The sequence below is a fragment of the Cydia pomonella genome, chromosome 4, assembly GCF_033807575.1.
Source record: "Cydia pomonella isolate Wapato2018A chromosome 4, ilCydPomo1, whole genome shotgun sequence".
NCBI classification, from domain to species: Eukaryota; Metazoa; Arthropoda; class Insecta; order Lepidoptera; family Tortricidae; genus Cydia; species Cydia pomonella.
The window spans coordinates 20,302,964-20,318,929 of NC_084706.1; the positions used below are offsets into that span (position 1 = coordinate 20,302,964).

Consider the following 15,966-nt stretch of genomic DNA (forward strand, 5'->3'; position numbering starts at 1 on the left):
GCACCGCGGTCATTGGACATAACTCCACGTGTGATTTAATTAAAATTTAATTTTAATTGTATGTGTTAATAACATAGTTCATTACGCTACTTTGTTAGTACTTAGAATTAATTTTATAATTGAGTATTGTATAATAAGTTTATTAAGAATCCCTTGTTTATTAATTTTAATTATTTTAATAGAAACAATATAAGTACTGTACTTCCTTATTTTCGCAAATGCATAAGTAGGTAACTGATGAATATTTTAACAAATAAATAATTAGTTCATTCTTACCTATTTAGGTTCAATATATTATATATATTTACAAAATACGAAAAACTATGGTTACAATATGATTTCTTTGCAGAATTTAATGTTACTACCTGTCTAAATAGAGTAGACCGAGGCAAATCGCATCAGACTAAAAAAATCTGTTGGTATTTAAAATATTTATTATGACTGGCATCGCAGATTAAGAGGAGAGACGTACGGTGTCATATTTGTGTGCTCAAATTTATGCAATATTTTGAATATCAATGGATTTTTCATCTTGATCCGATTCGCCCTGGGATCCGATTAACCTCGGTTTAATATATTGCTATTTATAAGTAGGTATTTGAAATGAACACTGTTTAGATAAACGGATCAAGCTCTCACATACTTTGCATACTCTGCACATAATTTGCAATGAAAAATTGTGGAGTGTCACCATAAACGCTAGCTTCAACAACAACGTTCACTTCTTCCGCGTGGAATTCATGAAAATCCTATGTTCACCCTTTTAACCCTATTTTTTTAAAGTATACCATATCTGAGGCTACATAAACTAATTACAAAAAACACATATACCTTATCCTACTGTAAGTACAGATATAGCTAGTCGTTTTAAAATAAGAGCGTTACTATGTTTGTATGGAGAACTGAGCTTGTTGCGGACTTGTAGTTTTATGAAATCAAAATCTTCATTTCAGGCACCTTATAACTAACATAAAGCCCGACCAGAAATATATGATCATTGTCAAGAGGGCGCTATTATTCTTATGTATTGGGTGACAGTTCAGTTTAGTATGAAAAATGTAGTTCAAATGAAATTCCGCAATATGTGCGCATGATCATATATTACTGGTCAGACTTTAATATATAACAATATATTTTAAAACTAAACACTATAAATCATATTATGAACACATTTATAAATGGGGGTTGATTTCTAGCATCATTTGGTTGTAAACGGTTGAATGCCGTTAAGGAATAACCAACCACTCTATGTCAGTTTACGGTGGCACTGAAGTGGAAACACCATCCACTCGAGAGATAAGTGATTCGGAGAAATTGTGTAACAAAATCGTAAAGGCAATAACAGCTTAACCACAGCGACTCTTCAATCGAAATATGGCGTTTTAGATACTCGTACTGCCCTACTCTACAGTGTAACTCGAACTGAAGTCAGGGTGTTAAGGAGCAGATACATATGCTATTAGTAAAACAGAGATGTTGATTTTGTCTTTTATTTTTAATTTCATTGAAATGGAGCGCTGGTAGCGGTAAGAGCGTGCGACTTGCAATCTGAGGTCTGGAGGCAGCAAAAATGCTATTTTCGCTGCCTCCAGACTGCAATTGGTTGGGTTGAATACTATTTTCATAATTTGACAACACGTAACGTTTGCCTAACTATCACAATGTCATTCTACAAGTTACGACTCCTTGACTAAAAAAAGATTTGTTCTCGATACAAACTTACAACCCCCTTTAACCCAATGGTGGATAAATTTTCTAAAACGATGATATTACTTTTCTTGTTCAGTACCCCTAGTGTAAATTTTATCGACATCATAACGTGACGAACGCGTTTGCGTTAAGTCTCATTTTGTATAGGATTTTGAGTTTCCAAAACGTCCCGCTTGGCGCGCTCTTTCTAAATCCAATACAAAATGAGACTAAACGCAAACGCGTACGTCACTTTTCAAAATCGAATTTATTTACACTAGGGGTACTGTAAAGCGTTCTACGAAGTTTCAATACCATCGCTAAAAGAATATTTATACCGGATACAAATTTGTAACCCCTTTTTATTTATTTTTATTTTTGATGATGTTTTTTGTTTGATGATCCATTTCGTATCTTTCGCAAATGTTTGACGTATCTTAAAGTTCGAATCGGGCCGTAACTAAAACCCGGCCAAGAACATGTCGGGCCATGCTCAGTATATGGTTCCGTAGTTACCCTTCTAAAACAATAGGCTAAACGGAAATTAGAAAGTATCCCTAGTGACCCTGCCTACGAAGCTGATGGTCCCGGGTTTAAATCCTGGTAAGGGCATTTATTCGTGTGATGAGCATGGATATTTGTTCCTGAGTCATGGGTGTTTTCTATGTATTTAAGTATTTATAAATATTTATATATTATATATATCGTTGTCTAAGTACCCTCAACACAAGCCTTATTGAGCTTACTGTGGGACTTAGTCAATTTGTGTAATAATGTCCTATAATATTTATTTATTTATCATGCACATTACGAGTAAAGGGAGTATTTTCGCAACGCTCGCTTTTTACTTTCATATTAGGTTATTCAATAAATTTAATATTGTACTTAAACTGATTTTTATATTTGATGTTTCATGAAAAATAGACGTGTTCGCTTCTTAACTACTCATAGGATATGACACATTGTCAATTAGTGAATTAGCATAAACATATGTGGGTGATATATTCAAGAGTAACGATAATATAAAAAGGGTGCTCCAGTTTTATTCCGTACTGATAGTTTAGATAATGGCCGTGTTCGGGTTCAGTTTAATTGCTTTAACCGTGATTACATTATGTTGTGCATTAGGTAAGTTTTTTTCCTAATTTCATGTGTTAATTTTAAATAACGATTTATTTATTACTTAACATATAAGAAGATGATGATGAGATGGTTTAGAAGATATGGTGGAATATGTCCGCAAGAAGATTCGTTACGAGCTGAAAGTATCGAAATCGTTAGTGGTGCGCGTCCCGCGGCCGCTGCTGGAAACCATCGCGAGCGCAGACTTCTGGCCGAAAGGTGTGATATTTCGGCGGTTTCGTGGGAATCTGCCGAATCCCGTACCAGAACAGGGGGCGCAACCGAAAACTGCGTCGTCAAAATGATATTTATAGTTTAAGATTTTTATGTTAGATATTTTAAGATATGGGCCATAGTTGCCTGAAAATAAATGATATTTAATTTAATCTAATTTAACATAGAACACTAAATAAGCCTTTGAACTGATCCAAAAAATCAGAAGATCTGAGTCAGAACAAGATAAGTTGACAGCGATTTTGATAGCCCACCCGGTGCAAGTGTTAAGTAACGTCATAATTTCATAGAAGTTTTATGTTTAAAATAACACTTGCACTGTCTGGGCTGTCAAAATCGCTGCCAACTTATCTTGGTCTGACTCTATAATGTAATGACATTGTGTTTTATGTTTTTGGGTTAATCGTTTAAAATAATTAACACCAGTGGCTTTGTAAGCGGAGGAACTCACGGTTAGATTTATAAGCTTAAAAAGTTTTTTATGCAAATTTCCACCGTTTTGAACATTTCCGAAAAAACCGAAACTACAGAAAAACCTATTTAATTACTAATCTGCTCCACAAATTTCACTAGAATCAGTTGAGAATTGCTACCTGTAGAGGAGAAAATCCGGACATACGAGAGCAGTTTACCCGAGTCAAAACGGAGACCTCCGCTAACGCTTCGGTCAATTACGATTGAAAAGTGAGATATACCAAGAAGATTGATTACATTTAGTGACTTCATTCAATTTAAACTGGCCTCACAACACTACAGTATTATCACCGGTATGATGCTATTGAATAAATAATTGTTGTTGGTTGACCATCATTTATAAATAAATAATAAATATTACGGAGTTGCTCCGCTCTGAGTCTCTTTGAGTCATATTTAATTAACCGTACTCAATGTGTGGAAATATCGGATGGAGATTCTGAAAACATAGCTCGTTCTGAAGAAGCTGTAGTAAAATACGGGCTCCCTCAGGGCTCTGTTCTTGGCCCATTATTATTTCAATTTTGCATAAACGATTTACCTCAATCTCTAACCTATGGAACACCTTATCTATACGCTGATGATACCAGTATCATTTTGAATGCGCCACCCATGAGTTTAATGTAATGATTAAAAAATGCGGGCATCAAATAGAAAATTGGTTTACTTACAATGGCCTTAAAATCAATCTTGAGAAAAGTTATTACACTCTATTTCGACGTAGCCCTAAAAATACCGACTTCGACTGTGATGTACCAATACAGAAGGCCGAATGTGTTAAATTCTCAGGGGTGGAACTCGATCCTTATCTGAGATGGGCCAACCAGATATAATCCGTCTGCAAAAGGCTGGCTAGTGCATGCTATTCTTTAAAAACTTTTTACAGTACATATGGTGCTACTTTCTCCCACGCGTGCGGGAATGAGCACTTTCCGTGCATATGTCGAAACTTAGGGCCATATTTACTCTAAAACGTTGTACGATATACGTGCGAATAGGTAATTCGCAACTCGTGGCTATTTCAAACACTCCCTTCGGTTGTGTTTTAATTGATCACCACTCGTTGCGAAGTTCCTATTTTCTGCACTTGTATCGTAAATAACTATTCTAAACACAATTTGTACACAAATTGACGATTATTTTGCCAACGCACTTGATTAAATTGTGTTAGGGATACATTGTAAGGTTCACTTTTTTATTTGTTTTTTACATAATAGTAATATTTGACATTCATATAACACAAGATTGGAATTATTTTATACATTATATTTTTAGCTAGATTAAGTAATTAATGTACCTAAATATTGTAAATAATTGTATATACCCGTATAACTGTATTTGCATGTACTCATGTACTTATCGTAAACTAAAATAATCTGATCTGAATCTGAATTGAGATGAACAAATTGACTAAGTCCCACGGTAAGCTCAAGAAGGCTTGTGTTGTGGGTACTCAGACAACGATATATATAATATACAAATACATAGAAAACATCCATGATTCAGGAACAAATATCTGTGCTCATCGCACAAATAAATAAATGCCCTTGCCGGGATTCGAACCCACGACCATCGGCTTCATAGGCAGGGTAACCACTAAATACTATAGGCTAGACCGGTCGTCAACTTAAAGTACGAAGTTATGAAGTTATTTTCTTTTTAATATGAAATAAAATAAAACCGGCCAAGAGCATGTCGGGCCATGCTCAGTGTAGGGTTCCGTAGTTACTCTTCCGTCACAATAAGCTAAACTGGTGCTTAAAGTAAATTGTTAACCAAGGGATGAAACGGTACCTTTCACGCGAGTTAAACAAATAGGCAAATTTGCATAATCAGTACCTAATTAAAGTCTTTTTACTATGAAGGGGAAACTTTTTGCGATAACTCAAAAACAGCTAAACTGATCATGTCCGCTATAGTTTTCATTTAAAGTCTTTCTTAAGCTCTACTTCCACGATTTTTTTCATATTTTTTGGACCTATGGTTCAAAAGTTAGAGGGGGGGGACACATTTTTTTTTAGAGCGATTATCTCCGAATATATTCACTTTATCAAAAAATGTTTGTTGAAGACCCCTTTTAGTTTTGAAAGCCCTTTCCAACGATACCCCACACTGTAGGGTTGAAGCAGAAAAAAAAATTCACCCCCACTTTACGTGTAGGGGAGGTACCCTCAACAAAATTAAATTTTTAGATTTTATTGTTCGACTTTGTCGGCTTTATTGATTTATATATCCATGCCGAATTTCAGCTTTCTAGCACTAACGACCACGGAGCAAAGCCTCGGACAGACAGACAGACAGACAGACAGACAGACAGACGGACGGACATGGCGAAACTATAAGGGTACCTAGTTGACTACGGAACCCTAAAAAAAGATTCACATCCTGATTACGTCTCTGGTTTTATAACGAGCAGTTCTCCTAATATATTATGTGAAAAAAAAAAGATTCACATCCTGTTTACGTCTCTGACTTTATAACGAGCAGTTCTCCTAATATATTATGTGAAAAAAAAAAGATTCACATCCTGATTACGTCTCTGGTTTTATAACGAGCAAGTCTCTTATTATATTATTTCAATGAACACAATAAGGAAATTGTTACCAATTAATGATGTTAATTGTCTTATTGTATAAATATTATTTCCTGTCCAATAAGAAAATTAATATTACCCAACCGCTCTTGTTTAATGCTCTGTATCAAATTCCCATGACGCCAGAGGTTTTATCCTGTACACAAGTACAATAGAATTAAGTAGGTTATTAAAACTTTCCTTTTAGTAAAATTTTCTTCTTGTGCGCCAATTTTAAACGAAGATATTTTGTAGGATGCTTAATATGGAGAAATATAGAAAAAATCTAGAAAAACTAATGTATTAAGCATCTTGGGATTCTTGGGTCCCCCTCATCAGTCCCCCGATGCGACTCCCGTGGACTCCTAAAAGGTCGGTTACCGTCCTGATTGAAATTTAATAATAAGCCCGTTTAAAGAGCGCCATGCATTAGAAAGGGACAACATGGTTCGTCCCTAAATCGCTGTCAAACTTCGGTTTTGTAGGAAGTTTCATTTCTGTACGACAAAAAATTTTGTACATCGGATTTTCGGCTTCGTCGAGCGTTGTCTCTTTCACTCTCGTTGTCTTCCATATTCTCTTTTCAAGGACCGATGTGCTATATTTATCGTCGGATACTGTACTATTATTTTTCCTGTAGTTATACATACTTTCATCTACCTAGATGTACCTATTTTAAATGAATTATACGTAAAACCGTTTTAATTGTTTTATTTACTAAATAGATAACTATGCTATATATAGTTTGCAATAGGTTTATTAAACGGCTCTCATTCTCATTTCGCAGAATTATCGACTTTCGATATAAAACCAGAGCCTATACCCATTTTGGGTCACTGGTGGGGTTCCGAAGCCGTTAACGACAACAACAAGATAGTGGGGGGACAAGAGGCCTGGATCGAGGACCATCCGTACCAGGTTTCCTTCATAGTGAACAACTCCTACTTCTGCGGAGGATTCATCGTGAGCGAGACATACATCCTCACGGCGGCTCATTGTGCTCAGGAGTAAGTTACAACAATATGTACAACGGTATGTTCTTTATACCACGTCTGTAGCAAACAAGCATATGGCCCGCCTGATGGTAAGCAGTCACTGTAGCCTATGAACGCCTGAAACTTCAGAGGTGGCGTTGCCAACACTTTAAAACCTGTACAGCCGGAGCGTCTGCGGGAGGAAATTCCTCTTAAATCGCACACGTCCATTTAGGCTCTTGTGAAGATGACACCCTGCTGACGGCGAGCGGTGTGATGATAGAAAGCGGCCGTTGGCATCGTGTCAAACAATTCTTCAGAGCACAACCCATTGTACGCGGTAGAACACACACATAAGGACGCAAAGTCTCTCCTTATGTAGACTTAAAGGTCCAATGCCATGTAAAGAATATGGTTTCAATAAGTAACAAGCAATTCATAGTTTCGTTTACTGTTAGCTTATAATAAAATAATGGATAGATTAGGACCGAGCCAGTGCAACCAATGTTAATTAAAAAGATCAAGGACTTAAGCTAGTCTGATGGAGTGGAGAATTATTGCGAAATAACTAGCTTATATCAAACATATATTATGGTATTTATAACTACTTACCATTAATTATTGTCTCTTACACTTTTATGTATTTGACCAGACTAGGTACTCTTTCCCTGCCTAAAGATTGTCCGGAAGAACTCGTTCTCACGAGCGCAGATATCTGCCCCTCTTTTTATTTATAATGTGAGGAATAAAAATGTACTTATTTTATTACAATAATTCAGTGTGGACCCTACAACAGTGGTACTTCGAGCTGGAAGCGCCTCCCGGAAGAATGGAACCATAATACCCATAGCGGAAGTCATTCCTCATCCGGAATACAACGATCCTCCCTTCGATAAGGACGTAGCGGTCATGAGGACCGTGGACCCCATTACCTTCTCTGACACCATGCAGCCAATACCACTTCCGAAGCTTCAACGACCTATGAGAGGAGGTACTAAGATCATGGTGAGCGGCTGGGGGAGAATGAAGGTAAGCAATCTTAACAGTTTTGAATGATTCACGGTTAGTTTCATCGAGCGCGGTCTACACAACTTTGACACCCACCCGCTATCTTCAGTTACCCGTGAACAAGATGCATGTAACTGCGTTGAAATATCAGGATCTCAAAAACAATACAAAAAATAATTACGGTTTTATATTCTGGTCAATATAAGTCTAGTTAACAATCTTGTTAGGATTCGTGTAACAGTGTATCCTAGAAATCATAGTTTCCCTCTGATTTGGAAGGTTAGATAAAGTTGTTTTAATACATTTTAAGCATTAGCCGTGCCCGAAGCAAACTTCACAAGAAATAAACGATGTTTCTATTTTGGGAATAGAAAATTTTGTTCCTCATACGAAATTATAACTTACGAGCATACCCCGCATTCTTGGGTGCGGGAACTATTTTGTTTTACGTGTATCCGTGTTTCGTCGGAAACATTCCCGCACAAAAAATTCCCGCTCATAAGCATACGAGCATTTTTCCGAATTTATTTCATGTGGAAGTTTCGCATATTTGGAAACTTTCAGACGTCATATTAGTAGCCTAATAGTGGTATGACCTGCAAACATAAATTCGTAAAGGATGTGAAAATTAATTTCACTGGGTTAGTTACGGCTAAATTGAACTTTTTTTATAATCAATCTGTGGCGGTATTTTAAATTCAACTGTATCAATTTTGTATGTACATATACCTCTAAGCCTTGTTTTACTTCCAGCAAGGTGCGTCTAGCATTCCTGAGAGGTTGATGGACGTCGAGATTCCCGTGGTGTATTACGCGGCTTGCCTTGCATCCTACCCGGGGATTCTGACCCAAAACATGTGGTGTGGAGGCAACTACTTCTTAGGCGGTCAGGGAACTTGTCAAGTAAGTGAATAAAGTGTGATATAATCTAGTTTAAAAAAGCGGCCAAGTGCGAGTCGGACTCGCGCATGAAGGGTTCCGTACCATTTATGACGTATTAAAAAAAGTCTACTACTAGATCTCGTTCAACATTTTACCACTTTGGTTGGACACACATTTTACCACTTTGGAAGTGTCTCTCGCGAAAACTATTCAGTTTAGAAAAAAATGATATTAGAAACCTCAATATCATTTTTGAAGACCTATCCATAGATACCCCACACGTATGGGTTTGATGAAAAAAAAAATATTTTTATTTTATGACTTATTAAAAAAACTACTTACTAGATCTCGTTCAAACCAATTTTCGGTGGAAGTTTGCATGGTAATGTATATCATATTTATTTTTTTGATTTTTCATTCTGTTATTTTAGAAGTTACAGGGTGGGGGGGGGGGGGGGACACATTTTTTCACTTTGGAAGTGTCTCTCGCGCAAACTATTCAGTTTAGAAAAAAATGATATTAGACACCTAAATATCATTTTTGAAGACCTATCCATAGATACCCCACACGTATGGGTTTGACGAAAAAAAATTTTTTTTTTTAATTTTATGACGTATTAAAAAAAAACTACTTACTCGATCTCGTTCAAACCAATTTTCGGTGGAAGTTTGCATGGCAATGTATATCATATATTTTTATTAGATTTTTCATTCCGTTATTTTAGAAGTTACGGGGGGGGGGGGGGGACACACACATTTTACCACTTTGGAAGTGTCTCTCGCGCAAACTATTCAGTGTAGAAAAAAATGATATTAGAAACCTTAATATCATTTTTAAAGACCTATCCATAGATACCCCACACGTATGGGTTTGATGAAAAAAGATTTTTTGAGTTTCAGTTCTAAGTATGGGGAACCCCCAAAATTTATTGTTTTTTTTTTCTATTTTTGTGTAAAAATCCTAATGCGGTTCATAAAATACATCTACTTACCAAGTTTGAACAGTATATGTTTCGGAAAAAAGTGGCGGTGACATAATCGGACAGACAGACGGACATGACGAATCTATAAGGGTTCCGTTTTTTGCCATTTGGCTACGGAACCCTAAAAAATACATCTTCATAAGAGCTTGCAAACGTCTAAAAATAAAAACTAAGTAAAATGTCCGGAACGCGTTAATCCTTTGACTGCCAAAGACGTCACCTGGGCTATAACCGCGAAAATCGAAATTCGTCAATTACGTATTTTTTGTATGATTTGATATGACATTTTTTTTATCCAATTCTAAAATGAAAAGTAGCTACTGTATGTAATTGCATAATTTCTATAGTAATCTAAATTGTATTTTTTTTCTTATTTAATGCATGTTAATTATAAGACGTGTTTTGAAAAGATATGTCCCGCTGAGTTTCTTGCCGGTCCAGATTGGGATACCCTACTCCAATTGAGGGGGGATTAAAATCTTCTCGGGTCAGAGGTGTAGGGTTAGAGCCGGTGTAGCTTTATTTGACGTTCATAAGCGCATTGTAATATGCCTACTTGAATAATAAACAATCTTTATCTTTTATCTTTACGGGCATTTTTCTCTGTCACTGTAATTACGTCTTAGTGTGAGTAAAAGAGAAAGATCCCAGCAATTTTCGAATTTCGCTTTTCGCGGCAGATCCCCTGAAGAGCGCGGCTACAGCCACCTTCGTGCATCCGACAAGGTCCACGATATCGCGCCGCACATGATAGGCGTGGCTTTCAAAGGGTTAAAACAATAACATTTTGACAGCCGTTTAGGACTTTCTGAATATATTATATCTTACGTGATAAAAGTCACTATAAATTGAATACACTAATCATAAGTACTAGCATAGGTGCTGTGGTATTTCCGGACATATATGACCTTCAAACCTTCAAGAAAAGAGCTCCCTCTCCCATCTTAAAGACCGGCCACTTACAACCCCTCTGGTGTTGCGGATGTCCATGGGCAGCGGTTATCGCATACCATCAGGCGATCCATCTGCTCGTTCGCATCATATATCGTAAAAAAATCTGCCCGCAATAACCGCATAAAAGTCGTTAAACGTTAGCACCCTGCACTGACTTTTACCTCCTTTGGGGTGGATTTGAAAAAAAAGTTTCCCATATCTTATTCCACCAATGACTTTAACATATAACTGTTATTGAAAACGAGGTATTTACTAGGTATACTTTTGTTTACGAGTTTTCGATATTTCAGCACTTTAGCATAGTAAATAACATACATATTATATTACATAGTACGATCATCATAGAGTCAGACCTAAATAACTTTAAACAGACATGGCATGGCATTTTTTATGGCATTCCATACTCCGTCACATCAAAGTCAAAGTCTTTGCGGAATTATTTTGGTCCAAAGGGTGTAGCAGGATAGCCTAGGAAAAATTGCCCCCAGCGATTTTGGGCCGAAACTGTAATCAAACGATGCCTTTTGGGGAGGTTATACTCTGCACAAAGTTTCATCCCTCTGTTACCCCCTGGGGGTGAAAAAAACCCGATTAACCCCAAAACTGTTTTAATTATTTTTTCCTAAACTATGAAAGTGACGAATTTCAAATTTCGTACAAATATTAATAAGACTAAAAGCTATGTGCTAAAAAAATATTAACCCCTAACCATTGAAATTCTTGTAAAAAAAACAAAAATAAAAAAAGAATCAACCTGTATATCGAGTTTGGCTCATGGTACCACACCATTTTTTTTTTCAAAAATGAACCAGTTTATATTCTACATGATACAAAAGTTTCATGGACCTACTCCAGAAGGAACATTGCGAAATTAATATGTATTGGCTCTTTGGTGCGTACTATTCATTGAACTCCCACTAAGAGCCTTGCATTATTAATAAACAATGGCTTGCGATCGGACCGCTGCTCGTGCCCGATTTGAAAAAGGTGGGGATGAAGAAGTATGAATCAAACTCATTTGTACATGGATCTCAAGTTTGGCTCATGGTACACACCATTTTTTTTTTTTCAAAAATGTACCAATTTATATTCTATATTATATAAAAGTTTCATGGACCTACTCCAGAAGGAACATTGCGAAATTAAAATAAACGTACTATTTCGTAGCTACTAATCATTATACTCGTATCATGCTTAATACGCAACGTCTCGGACCCGAAAACAAAATAATTTAAAAAAACCGGCCAAGAGCATGTCGGGCCACGCTCAGTGTAGGGTTCCGTAGTTACTCTTCCGTCACAATAAGCTAAACTGGAGCTTAAAGTATAGTAAATTGTTAACCAAGGGATGAAACGGTACCTTTCACGTGAGTTAAACAAATAGGCAAATTTGCATAATCAGTACCTAATTAAAGTATGTCTTTTTACTATGAAGGGGAAACTTTTTGCGATAACTCAAAAACAGCTAAACTGATTATGTCCGCTATAGTTTTCATTTAATGTCTTTCTTAAGCTCTACTTCCACGATTTTTTTACTTTTTTTGGACACATTTTTTTTTTCTTTCGGAGCGATTATCTCCGAATATATTCACTTAATCAAAAAATGTTTGTTGAAGACCCCTATTAGTTTTGAAATACCTTTCCAACGATACCCCACACTGTAGGATTGAAGCAAAAAACAAAAATTCACCCCCACTTTACGTGTAGGGGAGGTACCCTCAAAAAAATTAAATTTTTAGATTTTATTGTACGACTTTGTCGGCTTTATTGGTTTATATATCCATGCCAAATTTCAGCATTCTAGCACTAACGATCACGGAGCAAAGCCTCGGACAGACAGACAGACAGACAGGCAGGCGGACATGGCGAAACTATAAGGGTTCCTAGTTGACTACGGAACCCTAAAAATGTTTTTATAAATACAAATGAGTTTGATTCATACTTCTTTATCCCCACCTTTTTCAAATCGGGCACGAGCAGCGCCAGCGGTCCGATCGCAAGCCATTGTTTATTAATAATGCAAGGCTCTTAGTGGGAGTTCAATGAATAGTACGCACCAAAGAGCCAATACATATTAATTTCGCAATGTTCCTTCTGGAGTAGGACCATGAAACTTTTGTATCATGTAGAATATAAACTGGTTCATTTTTGAAAAAAAAATGGTGTGGTACCATGAGCCAAACTTGATATACAGGTTGATTCTTTTTTTATTTTTGTTTTTATTACAAGAATTTCAATGGTTAGGGGGTTAATATTTTTTTAGCACATAGCTTTTAGTCTTATTAATATTTGTACGAAATTTGAAATTCGTCACTTTCATAGTTTAGGAAAAAATAATTAAAACAGTTTTGAGGTTAATCGGGTGTTTTTCACCCCCAGGGGGTAACAGAGGGATGAAACTTTGTGCAGAGTATAACCTCCCCAAAAGGCATCGTTTGATTACAGTTTTGGCCCAAAATCGCTGGGGGCAATTTTTCCTAGGCTATCCTGCTACACCCTTTACCTTTTGTGTGATTTTAGGGCGACTCCGGAGGCGCTGCGATCCAAGACGGGATGGCAGTGGGCATCGTGTCGTTCGGCCGCGGGTGCGCGCAGCCGCTCTCGCCGAGCGTGTTCGCGAACATCGCCGCGCCTACCATACGGAACTTCATCGAGCAACATACGGGCCTTTGAATACTTTACTCTAAATGGCAGTCTAGAGCTCGTCTAAGCTAACTCTGCGCTGGATTTTACAGAAAAAAGTGTTTGAAGGTGCCATTATAAACGTCATATATCTTTAAAGAAATTTGACGTTTGGTATACGCTTCCAAACTTTATCATTACATAATCTATGCAGAGGCATTGAAGTATTATTACTAAGAACCGGCACAGAGAACTAGTATTTAGCGCCACAAGTTGTTGTTGCTTTAACAACAAACCAAAGCGAAGCGTGAATCTCGCGACCTAAACGCGTAAGCGCCATACATTTTTAAAGCGCTTACGACGTTTTGGTTGTGTGGTATAGGTTGCGATTGCGACAATTTCATTGTTTGGTATGGCATCTCTAATGTGCAGAGTTACGAGATTAGTTCGACTCTAGTGATTCCATTGCCTGTATTTTTATCCTCCGGATTACCAGTGTATTTAATATTAGTTTTTATATAAATGAATAATTATACGACGTCAATTATAATTATGTTAATATGATATTGACAGTTTGTACTTTATTGTCACAAAACCAACGAGTATTTCTTTTCAACCCTGTAAACACAATATAAGGAAGGTGTATTAGCTTAGTAGTCCAACTTCGAACATTTTATAATTCTCGTTCGAAATTCAAAATCTCGGACGTAGGACTGCACCAAGGCATTTCTTTTATTATTAAATTCTTTTTTAGGGTTTCGTAGGTACCTAAAGGGTCAAACGGGACCCTATCACTGAGACTCCGCTGTCCGTCCGTCCGTGTGTCCGTGTATTACTAGGGAAATTTGGCAATATTGTGAACAAAATAATTTGTGGATCTACAGTTCTTATATTAACACAAAAGATAATTTTGAAGCTGATAGGGAATCCAGAAGAGTTAATATAGAGTGGGAACTTTGTAACAACGCATACAAGAAAATTATAAATAAATTCGGTAAACCGGAAATTGATTTGTTCGCTTCTAGGATAAATTGTAAATGTGACAAGTTTGTTTCTTGGAAACGTGACCCTGATGCTTTTGCTGTAGATGCCTTTACCCTCAGTTGGAAAAACTTGTTCTTTTATGCTTTCCCTCCTTTTTCCCTGATTCTAAAATGTGTTCAAAAAATTATGATTGATAAAGGTACTGGTATCTTAATCTTTCCATTATGGCCATCACAACCATGGTTTCCGCTTGTAAAGAAGTTAGTAATTGGAGATCTCTTAATTTTTGAACCTAATGAGAATTTACTATCGTCACCTTACAGAGAGACACACCCAATTCATCTTCAGCTTACGCTGGCTGCAGGGCTGCTATCAGCCAGGCATATGTGAGGAGAGGTACGCCATCTTCAGCACTATACATTATGCTTAACTCTCTTGTCTCAAAATACCATGCGTCAATATAACTCCCCTCTTAAACTCTGGTGGCAGTTTTGCAATCAAAATAATCTAGATCCCTACAAGGTATCTGTGCCTTACATACTTACTTTTTTAAGTCAATGTTTTGAAAATGGAGCATCCTATGGCACACTGAATTCAACTAGATCTGCATTATCTTTGTTATTGGGACCAAACGTAGGAATTGATGATAGAATAAAAAGGCTAATGAAGGGTATAGGTATACAGATCTAATCCACCTAAACCAAAGTATAATGTTACGTGGGACCCCGGGGTAGTTTTAAACTACCTGGCTACCTTACCTATTACAAATGTACCACTTGAAATATTGACCAGAAAAATGGTAACACTACTGGCCTTAGCCACTGGGCACAGGGTTCAAACATTGTCACTGATATCTTTAAAAAATATAAGTTTTTCTAATGATAAGATTAGTATTTTCATACCAGACATAATTAAAACATCCAAAAAAGGTGTGCCACAACCATTATTACAACTTCCAGTATATGTCCAAGATAGAAATTTGTCCTGTAATCACTCTAAAATCATACATTCAAGCCATAGAAACCTTTAGGACTAACCATGATAGACTAATCCTTACTTTTAAAAGACCTTATGTTCCTGCAACCACTCAAAGCATAAGTCGTTGGATTAAAAAAACCTTAAATGAAGCAGGAATTGACACCAGTGTATTTACAGCACATTCGACTAGACATTCCTCAACATCTGCTGCCTTTAGATCAGGATTAAATATCGACCAAATTCAACAAACTGCTGGGTGGTCTGCAAGTTCAGCCACCTTCGCTAGGCACTATAATAGACCTGTGGCACAGTCTTTTCATTTCAGTCATGCAGTTTTGAGTTCTTCACATAATATATAGGTTCATTTACTTAACAAAATACTGTTACTACTTAGATTTATTTCTAAATAAAAGAGGGAGTAATAAATACCTTGAAAATTATTATATGTCAAGTTCCAGTCATTTGAAGTCCTTTTATGTTTTCTTTTGTAT

At 36.7% G+C, this 15,966-nt stretch overlaps 1 protein-coding gene across 1 annotated transcript; it reads left to right on the forward strand.

Annotated features, from left to right (window-relative positions):
• The first annotated feature begins 2,689 nt into the window (after positions 1-2,689).
• LOC133517453 (trypsin-3-like) lies at positions 2,690-14,112 on the forward strand. Its single transcript, XM_061850785.1, has 5 exons — positions 2,690-2,817; positions 6,879-7,098; positions 7,845-8,094; positions 8,827-8,976; positions 13,412-14,112. Exons 1-5 carry the CDS (start codon positions 2,757-2,759, stop codon positions 13,562-13,564), a joined length of 834 nt encoding a protein of 277 aa, XP_061706769.1. The 5' UTR covers positions 2,690-2,756; the 3' UTR covers positions 13,565-14,112.
• Positions 14,113-15,966: the final 1,854 nt, after the last annotated feature.

Coding starts and splice junctions, on each gene's coding strand:
- LOC133517453 (XM_061850785.1), top strand. CDS start 2,757: ATGGCCGTGTTCGGGTTCAGTTTAATTGCTTTAACCGTGATTACATTA. Junction 7,099..7,844: donor GCGGCTCATTGTGCTCAGGA/GTAAGTTACAAC, acceptor ACAATAATTCAG/TGTGGACCCTACAACAGTGG. Junction 8,977..13,411: donor GCGGTCAGGGAACTTGTCAA/GTAAGTGAATAA, acceptor GTGTGATTTTAG/GGCGACTCCGGAGGCGCTGC.